Source organism: Cupressus sempervirens, chromosome 4 (assembly GCF_028749045.1).
Source record: "Cupressus sempervirens isolate cs-2001-9-10 chromosome 4, ASM2874904v1, whole genome shotgun sequence".
Taxonomy (NCBI): Eukaryota; Viridiplantae; Streptophyta; class Pinopsida; order Cupressales; family Cupressaceae; genus Cupressus; species Cupressus sempervirens.
The window spans coordinates 695713364-695724480 of record NC_143121.1 but is presented as its reverse complement, the minus strand read 5'-3'; the positions used below and the strand labels follow the sequence as shown (position 1 = coordinate 695724480).

At 34.3% G+C, this 11117-nt stretch overlaps 1 protein-coding gene across 1 annotated transcript; it reads right to left on the bottom strand.

Moving 5' to 3' along the window:
* Nucleotides 1-9641: 9641 nt before the first annotated feature.
* On the bottom strand, nucleotides 9642-10088 carry LOC149563179 (VQ motif-containing protein 18-like). Its single transcript, XM_089828083.1, has one exon. The coding sequence runs from the start codon at nucleotides 10086-10088 to the stop codon at nucleotides 9642-9644; it is 447 nt and encodes a 148-aa protein (XP_089684209.1).
* Nucleotides 10089-11117: the final 1029 nt, after the last annotated feature.

Sequence of the window (11117 nt, the reverse complement as noted above, 5' to 3'; positions counted from 1 at the left end):
TCAATTTTTTATTTTCTAGATTTATGAAAACATAGTAAAAAAAATTTATACTTTTTGCAGTTTTCAAGTATGGAATATGAACATCATAAAGATCAATTGCTGAAATTTTCAAAAAAATCTATGATATTTTTTATCATTTGAAAATTGGTGAACTATACATTTTTGTGGGAGGATAGCCACATCCACAAACACAAATATAAAAAATTTGATTGTAAAAAATTATTCACTCCAAATTTAGTTTGATACAAAATTCTAAGTGGGAGGGACCACTAGTCATGAGGGCTAACTTCGTCAACATGTAGCTTCCGATTTTTAAAGACCTTCATTATTTTTTGAAATTTAAAGTGGACATTGAACTACCTACAACTAAGATGTCACTCATCACAGGTAAAGTTGTATGCCTCGCAAAGAGCATTTTTAAATAGAGGGGCATCACTTGTTCTCACATTAAGTTGTTGTAATGGGCATGGCTCACAATACTATTTTAAAGATAAATTGTATGTGAGATGGCATATAGGATGCTTCTCCTATTACAAATAGATAGTATCTTGAGCACAAATTTAAATTCAATTACTAGTGATCTAATTGCAATATATGGAAAAAAAATTAATTGAAAAGGAACAATTTAATACCATTTATCTTCTTTGTTCATCTATCTATTACTATTATAGTCTAATTGAGAAGATTACATGTACTAAAGTGCTTTTTATAATTTCATATCTTCACATTCTATCATTAATGTAGAATTATATTGATATCAAATATTTCAAATAAGATCTCTTTAAAAAATTGAAGTGTTAGTTATTAATCTTGAATAATAAGTGAGCCATGAAATATATAATTCTATGTTTAGTAGGAATTAATAATGGAATAAATTATTAAGAAAAATTCTTATGAGTGCAAAAGAAAAGAAACTATCAAAATGTTGATTTCATTAGATGCTTTAAAAAATGGATGATACACCACATGAAATTGAGTTCCTTCTTTAATAGGTACTTATGATGAGAAGTATTTATGTAATATTTTGGAACATGTTTTGAAGAGGAAAACTAGATCAAAAAATTAAAGAAGGCTTTGGAAAGCCTAAAACAAGAACCAAGAACATGGCATGCTAGGAGTGATGGATACATTCAACAAAATGGAATTATGAGAAGTAAGAGTGAAGGTGCCCGTTATGATAAGAAAGAAGACAATGATAATTGTATTATAACTTTTATATGTTGATGATCTAGTGCACATTGGTAGTAATTATAAAATGAAGGATGAGATCAAATAGGCCATGGTAAATACATTTGAGATAAGAGATCTAGTTCTTATGAAATACTTTCTAGGAATATAACTTTATAAAAGTAAGAACAATTTTCATTATGAAAGTATGCATGCAAAATATATGATAGAAAATGTTTATATGGTTAAGTATAATTTGTCCTCCACTGTATGTGATGGTGATGAATTAGTTTATGAGACTTATTACAAAAGGATTGTTGGGCTTGTGATGTTTTTAACCTATAAAAGACTTTATATTTCTTATTTAGTTCCACTCATTTAAAGATACATGACAAATCCCTCAAAGATAAAGATGAAAAAATCCAAAGAAATTTTGAGCTATGTGAAATGCACTATAAATTTTGGTATTGATTACCACTATTTTAAACAATTCAATCTTTTTGGCTTTCATTGATCATAAGTCTACATCTAGAAATAGTTTCTCTTTTAGGTCTAGTTTAATTAATTTAATTTCAAAGAAAAGCATTGACACTTTGTCATCCACAAAAGTAGAGTGCGTTATAGACATTTTAGCCATTTGACTTATAAAAGTTTTTCTCACTAAATAGATATTTATTGTGATAATGTAAGTGTCATCAAATTAATAAAGGATCTAATTCATCATAAAAAGATGAAACATAAATATATTTTTGTCTATAATATTAAAAAAGTATAAATTAAATTAAAGCATATATACACTCAAGATTGACAATATAGAAAATAAATCAAATATTCAAATATTGATTAGTTTTTAATCTTTCAAATATTGCTTATGAAGTGATAGTCTTACAAATCCTATGAACAACATCCTAGAAGAATAACTTACAAACTAATCTAAAACTAGTTTATTTATTAACCTAAATAATGAACTTAAATGTAAACCCAAAGTTAAACTAAATTAAATATAAACTTAATCATTGATGATGTTTGTTACTATAGACTGAAAGAAATTGCTTATTTACTCATGGGTGTAAGAAATTTAGGCTAGACACCTTTGTAAAAACGGGCTTTATGAGTATTATGAAGAAGATTATTATTTTTATTTCTTTGATAATAGATATTAAATTTTTTTTTTTTTTTTTTTGATAAGAGGGGTAAACGCTTTGACCTGGAGCTATGAACCAGTGAGGCCACAAATAGGGGACCTCATCCCCATGAGATTTGAACCTTGATGGCAAGGATAACAATGCAACAACTTAACCATCACAACATGCCACTATTGGCAGATATTAAATTTTGTTAATAAGTCAAATTAGCTTTCAAAAATTATGAAATAGTAGGATTAATAGTTAAAATAAATGACATAAATATAAAGTGATAAATATGATTGATAATAATATGAATAAATTTCATATGTGTGTGTGTGTAATTAGCTTTCAAAAATTATGAAATAGTAGGATTAATAGTTAAAATAAATGACATAAATATAATGTGATAAATATGATTGATAATAATATGAATAAATTTCATATGTGTGTGTGTGTGTGTGTGTGTAATGATATTTTTAAAAAAATGACACAAATATAAAAAAAATATGATATTTTTTTTAAAATAACACATTTATGACACATTTAGAATTAAACCCAAGACCTCTCAATTAAGAGGCTCACAATTTACCATTGTATTGTAGGCTCTTGCCTTATATGTCATCATTTTAATCATAATAGAATTTAACATTTTGATTTCTTTCAAACAAGAATTAGATTCTTCTAGTCTATAAAAACTATCACAATTTGATATTATTATTATAAAATTGTAATTACTAAATATTAAAATAACAATATTTTATGATTGTTAAAATCGCACTAATTAAATACTCAAACACCTTAGATAAATAAATGGTATAAAAAATACATACTAATAATGTATTCCTTTGGCACACTGCAGTTTATAGGGGGGCCGTGTTGCACCGATTCCTGCAGTCTAAACAAAAAAATAAAATAATGTATTCCTTTATTTTCTAAAAATTAGATATCAGAAGAACTAATTTTTATTATATTATTTTTTTCTAAAAGTCACCATATGCAAATATCATATTACCTGGCATTCACTCAAGATGCTTGAAAAAAAGGCTAAACATTTTTTGACAAGTGCAAGTCATCCATTTGAAATTGTCTAATTGAACATAAATTAGTTGGAGTCAAAGGACCGAGTAAATAAATGCCAGCAAATTATGTCATTTAAATTTTTTATTTTCTATTTATCAAAACACAAACAAAAAGCAAGAAAATACCTATCGACCAATTAGAAAATTGAAAATAGCATAACAAAATTGATTATTAGAATCAAACTTTTGAAAGTTTCGAATGCTGCAAATTTCTTGTTAGCAAAAAAATTTAATAGTGATCACCATATGGGGTCCAATGGGAACATCCTGTTGATATTGTGAAGGCCAACAGTCATCTTTGTTCCCTCCAATAATCGAGTCTCTTGGTTTCCAAAGACTCTTCATTTGTAATATAATTGGAGCCCATTTATATGCTCCTCCTGCTCATTTTGTTAACAACTTTTTCTTATTAATTCAATACTCTGCAGTCTAGATGTAGCCACTATTGTGGTGAACCAGGATAAATCCGGTGTTGTGTATTTCTTCTTATTGCGACATTTAATTTCTTTGTTAAATCCTTTCAATTGGTATCAGAGCACGAGGTGTGCAGATTGGAAAATCAGTGTTGAATTTTCCAAAAAGATGGAGTATTTGAAAATAGAGAAATTTACAGGCAAGAATTATTGCCTGTGGAAAGTGCAGATGCGTTCCTTGCTGGTTAAGCAAGACATGGCTCTCGCAATCGAAGGAAAGTCTAAGAAATCGTCTACAATGACTGATGAAGATTGGAAAAAGATGGATGACAAGGCTATGGCATCCATTTTTCTCTCACTAGCGAAAAATGTCTTGTTCAATGTCTCAAATGAGACGTCAAAAAAAGATGTTTGGGACAAACTTCAGAATATGTATCAAACGGCGTCGGCTGCAAACAAAATCTTCATTATGAAGAAACTCTACAAACTGAAAATGAAGGAAGGGATTGCAATGTCAAATCATATAAATGATTTGAACACCCTATTATGTCAAGCAAGCTCGGTTGGTATGACTCAAGATGACGAATCCAAAGCAATCATCTTGTTATGTTCTTTACCTGACAGCTGGGATCCCGTAGTTATAGCTGTAAGTACTTCAAGCTCTACGAAGTCAAAGCTGGCCTATGATGAAGTTGTTGCCACTTTATTAAGTGAAGACATGAGAAGGAGTAACAAAGACTCCTCATCCAGTGATGCTCTCATTATGGTCAGCATTGAGAGAAGAGGAAGAAGCCATCATAGAGGAAATAATAATTACAATCAGTGAAGATCAAAGTCACCCAATCGTTCAAGGTCAAGAGGTAGGAATGGTGAATTCTGGTTTTGTGGTAAGCCTGGCCACACAGAGAAATTGTCGGGCTTACAAAAAAGCACAAGAAAATGTGAGAAACATGGAAGCAAATACAGCCTATGAGAAAGATGAAAGTGCTTTCTTTCTTTCTACAAGTGACACAAAATCAGATTCTTGGGTGATATATTCTGGAGCTTCTTTCCATGCTACTTCATGTACAGATTATTTCACAAACTACCATGGTGGTCAATTTGGAGAGGTATTTCTTGGAGACAACAAATCTTGCGAAATAGTTAGCAAAGGTGACATTTTTTTACCGCTGGAAGATGGAGGGAAATGGTTGTTAGAAGATGTTCGCCATGTTCCCAAATTAAAGCGAAATCTAATTTCGGTTAGTCAGCTCTTTGCTCAAGGATATTATCCATTCTTATATCCGGATACTTGGAAAGTTACCAAGGGTTCAAGAATAATTGCCAAGGGAAGCAAAGTTGGAAATCTTTATCTCCTTGAGAAGCCTACTGAAATAGGGGCTGCTATGACAGTCATGGGCAGCGATGCAGCACTTTGGCATCAAAGATTAGGCCACATGAGCAAAAAGGGCCTTGAGATAATGCTCAAAAGGGATCAGCTACCAGGTCTCCAATCAACAAACTTACAATTTTGTGAATATTGTCTTTACAGAAAACAAAAGCGGGTCAGCTTCTTGAAAGATGGACATGATCTCAAGGAGAAACCATTGGAACTTGTACACTCGGATGTCTTTGGTCTGGTTGAGGTAAGCTCTTTAGGAGGTTCAAAATTTTTTGTTACATTCTTTGATGACTGTACTAGGAAAGTATTGATATATATGATGGCAAATAAATCTGAAGTCTTTTCTAAGTTTAAAGTTTTCAAAGCTCTTGTTGAAAACCAAAGGGGCCATAAGATCAAATGTTTAAAAATGGATAATGGAGGTGAGTTTTGTTCGCTGGAGTTCGACAATTATTGTGCAGATAATGGTATTAGTAGGGTGAAAGCTGTGCCCTACACCCCTCAAGAAAATGGGGCAGCGGAAAGACTCAATAGGACAATAATGGAGAAAGCTCAGTGTATGCTTTCTAATGCAGGATTGGGAAAAGAATTCTGGGCTGAGGCATGTAATACAGCCGTATATCTCATTAATCGAAGTCCTTCTTCAAGGTTGAACTTTGAAATTCCAGAAGAGGAATGGCAAGGTAGAAGACTCTCTTATTCTCATCTTAAAGTTTTTGGTTGTCAGGGTTTTGCACATGTGCCCAAAGAAAAAAGAAGCAAGCTGGATCCTAAATCTCAGCCTTGCATATTCGTTGGCTATGGAGAGGATCAGTTTGGCTTCAGGCTTTGGAGCTTAACTGATAAGAAGATTATTAGAAGCAGAGACGTTGTCTTCAATGAGAAAACCTTTCCAGCATTAAATTCTCAGGAAATGTCTGAAAAAGAATTTGTGCCAATCGCTGCACAAAGGAATGTTGGATTGAATCCACAAATAGTTTCTAACACTATTTCATATAGTCCCACCTCTGTACTATTTCCAAATTTTTCATCTTCTTCCACTCCTGGGAACACAGGACATGATGATAGTTCTACACAAGAGTTTTTTGATATCTCTTCTCATGACAGGAATTTGTCTCTCCGTCACGATCAAGCTTGTGAAAGTTTTTCAAACCAAAGTACAAGGGATCCTCTTACTACAATGGGCTATCAGTCAAAGGACTATAATGCTCATCCATCGATGTAGGGTGGGCAAATAGAACTGCAGGACATCAATCTGGAGGATGAGAGTAATTCGCAGGTTGTGCCAATTGATATCCATGGCAATCCCGTCTATATACAGAGTACTCACAGTAAACGTATGTCACTATATCCATTTGAGCATGGTGGAAACTCAAGCCACAATCTTGGCAATACACGTGGGAAATTTCAGAGTGTAGGTCCAACTAATCCACAGCCTACACATAATCTGCAAGGGGCAAATGAAAACCAGGTTCAAACGCACGTAACAGAGGTGAATGTATAGGGTGCAGAACTCCATCTGCAATGTGTTAGAGCTATTTCACAGGGTCTACAAATTTATTTGCAGGACGTTAATGTGTAGGGTAATCATGGTGGGAGCACAGACCAGCATCTTGGTAATTCACGGGAACAACTTAATGAAGAGGAGACAGTTTCACGATAGTTTCATGGCAGTCAAAGACCCTTTCACCATGTAGGTAATATGGTAGGTAGAGGTAACATGTCTCAAAATCAACATAGTTTACATATCGGTTTTGAGGCACCCAATACAAATATATCACAGGGAGAAGGCACACTTCATAATAATCTGTTCTCAAGCAGCAGAGAGGGCATTCAACATTTAAACCAGCAAACTAGTGTAACCGGTTCTCCATTTGAATTGGTTCAACCAGAGAACAAAGAACCCCAAATGAGAAGATCCACTAGAGAACGGAGAATGCCGGCTAAATTCTCTGATTATGAATTATTGTACGCTGAAGAAGCAGAGCCTTCAATTCTAATTTCAGAATTTTCAGAACCATATACATTCAAAGCAGCTCTCAATGATGTCAATAGTGATAAATGGCAAACAACAATGCGTGAAGAAATGGATTCTTTACTCAAGAATTGAACCTGGGATTTGGTCTCTCTTCCGCCTAATCGAAGACCACTTAGGAACAAGTGGATATATTGTGTGAAAGATGAAGCAGAAGGCAATAAACGCTTCAAAGCCAGATTGGTGGTAAAGGGATTTGATCAAAAACAAGGGATAGATTTCAATGAAATCTTCTCACCAGTTGTCAAAATGACAACTATCCGAACTGTTCTGGGATTAGCAGATGTATGGGATCTTGAATTAGAGCAACTTGATGTGAAAACCGCTTTCCTACATGGTGATGTAGAAGAAGAACTGTACATGGAGCAGCCACAAGGGTTCGTAAAGAAGGGACATGAACACCTTTATTGCAAATTAAATCGGAGCTTGTATGGCCTGAAACAAGCCCCAAGATAGTGGTATGTAAAATTTGATCACTTCATGGCTGAGCATAATTTCACAAGATGTGAATCAGACCCATGTGTCTACTTTAAGAAACTTCCAAGTGGAGAGTTTTTCAGCCTTCTTCTTTATGTCGATGACATGTTAGTAGCTGGCACAAACAAAAGAATCATTAATGAGTTGAAGCAAAAATTGGCAAGCCAATTTGCAATGAAAGACTTAGGGGTGGCCAAAAAGATTCTTGGTATGACAATCACAAGGGATAGGAAAAAGAGGGAAATCACTTTGTCTCAAAAACAATACATTGACACAGTTGTTGACAAATTTGGCATGGCTGAATCAAAAGTAACTCCTATTCCTCTTGCTGGTCACTTTCGATTAAGTTCTGAATTATGTCCTCAAACACAAGAAGAAAAAGAATTTATGGAGAAAATTTCATACAAATCAGCCATTGGTAGTATTATGTATGCTATGGTTTCTACTCGCCCCGACATTGCTCATGCGGTGGGAGTTGTGAGCAGGTTCATGAGCAATCCTGGAAAAGCTCATTGGGAAGCCGTCAAATGGATACTAAGGTATCTAAAAGGCACTTCAGATTATGTTTTATGTTTTGGTGGAAACAAAATTCAGCTACAAGGTTACACTAATTCTGATCTTGCTGGAGACTTGGATAAACGAAGGTCTACCACTGGTTACACCTTCACATTTGCTGGAGCTGTGATCAGCTGGGCACCACGGTTGCAACATTCCATTGCTCTTTCTTCAGCTGAAGCTGAATACTTAGCTCTTTCCGAAGGTGCAAGGGAAATGATTTGGCTTCAGCGGTTACTTGGTGACTTGAAAGTTCGTCAAAATGAATATAATCTATTTTGTGACAGCCGTAGTGCGATCTTCATGGCACATAATTAGTCATCCCAACATCGCTCCAAGCATGTTGATGCACATGCTCACTTTGTTCATCATGCAGTCGAAGAGGGCAAGTTGAATGTTGTCAAGATTGACACCAAGATCAATTTGGCGGATATATTCACGAAGGTTGTTGCCAAAGAGAAGTTTGAATGTGCTAGAACTTCTCTTGGGCTTGTGAAGAAAAGATAGATCATTCTTTGAGCAGGGTATTGGGTGATCAGTTGCAGCATTGGTTGTCCTTCAGGTGGGAGTTTGTTGATATTGTGAAGGCCAACAGTCATCTTTGTTCCCTCCAATAATCGAGTCTCTTGGTTTCCAAAGACTCTTCATTTGTAATATTATTGGAGCCCATTTATATGCTGCTCCTGCTCATTTTGTAAACAACTTTTTCTTATTAATTCAATACTCTGCAGTCTGGACGTAGCCACTATTGTGGTGAACCAGGATAAATCCGGTGTTGTGTATTTCTTCTTATTGCGACATTTAATTTCTTTGTTTAAATCCTTTCACATCCTACCTTAGTAAAAGACAGAGACTAAAAATTGGGAGTCAGCTAAAACTAAGAAACTCATTTGTATCCATTATATGCTAACTACTAATCTCATTTAAGCACATGTTAATTAAAAATAAATAAAGGAACAATTGTCTCAATGAGAGCAAACATCGTTAGCTGTTTTGTATGTCTTACCGTACAAATCCACTTGAAATAAACAACTAATTTCAGTCAAACTGTATACTAGCTCTGAGGTTAGCTTTTCATTACCCTAGGCGGATTTTGAAACGAAGAGCCGGCATTTTAATTCAACTCTCGGTTCCATGCAAAACTATTTTCTGTCTATGTGGTTCGAAGAAAGATGTGTGGATAAGTAACATTGAACGTTGGAACATTGACACATTTTCTCACAGTTACTAAAATCCCAATGAAATGGCGTAAAGTAAAACCATTGCTGTCTGCTGCTAGACACAGAGAAAACAAAAGACAAAGGAATATCTTAAGTGCGCACCAGTTCTATATACGACAGCCAAAACAACTACTCAATGTCCTATTTTTAATTGCTAAAAATGACCTAATCCACCTCTGTTTACTGTCTAAAAGATGCTACTGTGATAACTCGTTGGAAATTCAGGTAGCGTTGACCATGAATTTCTAAGAGCGCTCAAGAAATCCACGTTTTCTAGTCCACCAAAAAGTTCAAAAAAATCATCACACATTTGCACTCCACCTTCCCATGAACCCCTCCCGATTACTGCAGATTTTGGGCATTCCTTTTCGCTTAACTGCTTTGGGAAAGAATACTCATCACCTATAGTCTTCTTCTTCTTCTTTGAACCGGCTGTACCGGTTTCTTTCTTCGCTGCCGGTTGCTTGCCGGTAAGTTTCTGGACTAGGGTAGGAAAATTGGCAGCATCAGTTTTGAAATACTGTGGAGAAGGAAATTGTACGGTTCGAATGATGGGGATAACTCTACTGATTTTAGATATTGTGTGAGAATGCTTGGCGGCGCCAAGCATTGTGTTGTCCCTGCCCGATTCCATCTTATCCGTAGATTTCATGGGAGACAGAAAGGGAATACCTTTGGCGAGATCAAGGCAAGAATATGATGATTGACAGCTTAGAACAAATCCTGCTTTATTGGAGTGGCTGATAAGAAAGATGCAATAAATAATATCACAGTTACTTCGTTTCAGTTTCCCTGAGTTTGCCTTGAAGCTTCTATTTTGTCGTACATAAAATTGACCGAGAAAGAGAAGTCCTACATTTCCTTAAATTGCACGCTCAATTTCATTTAATTTACGTCAAGTATGGACCTGAAATAATATATTTACTCGTTTTATAAATAAATAATAATTTATATTGTAAAATTTAGATTGTTTTAATGTTATAAATGCATACTTATTTATTTATTAAGAATTGTTCTTTGGTAAGGGTCCTGCTCTTTCTTATTTTAGCTGGTTGAAGAATAAACAAGTTGTGCTAGTTCGAAGATTCCGTGTTTGGTCGAAGGTTGCTTATTCCCTCTCCTTAAATAGACAACGTGGAGTATTGGTAAGACATGAATTTTTTTAATTTCAGATTCGAAAATAGCAGTGCCTTAATATTATCAAGATGCACTGAATTTGAAAAATAAGATTTCTTTATAGGGAAAAAATATAAATATAGATTTATTTTTGCAGTATATGGACTGATCCTTTATTCCTATAATACAATAATGACCAAGTTGCTCTTGGAAAGGATTTCCACAAGAGCAAAGTTGGAATCCTTGCATAGAGACTCACATAAGTCCAACACCAGTCCAAGATCATTACGCGTATCACTACAAGGGCTTTAATTTTTTTTTAAATGGCTTTACAGAAGGGAAGTTGCAGGTTTGACAATCTAGAGTATGGTTATATATTCTGTAAATCTGTTAAAATCGGAGCAACAACAGAGCTTATATCGTTAATTGGAGGGTAAGATAAATATGGACTTATGGACGATTTGTTTTCGGGTTTGCAAATGATAAATTGGTCATTTGCATTATTTAATTCATACATAAGTAATTTGTATTATTAATTTAAATTAAT

Excerpts from the sequence above, each read along its gene's own strand:
- LOC149563179 (XM_089828083.1), bottom strand. The coding sequence starts at position 10,088 with ATGGAATCGGGCAGGGACAACACAATGCTTGGCGCCGCCAAGCATTCT.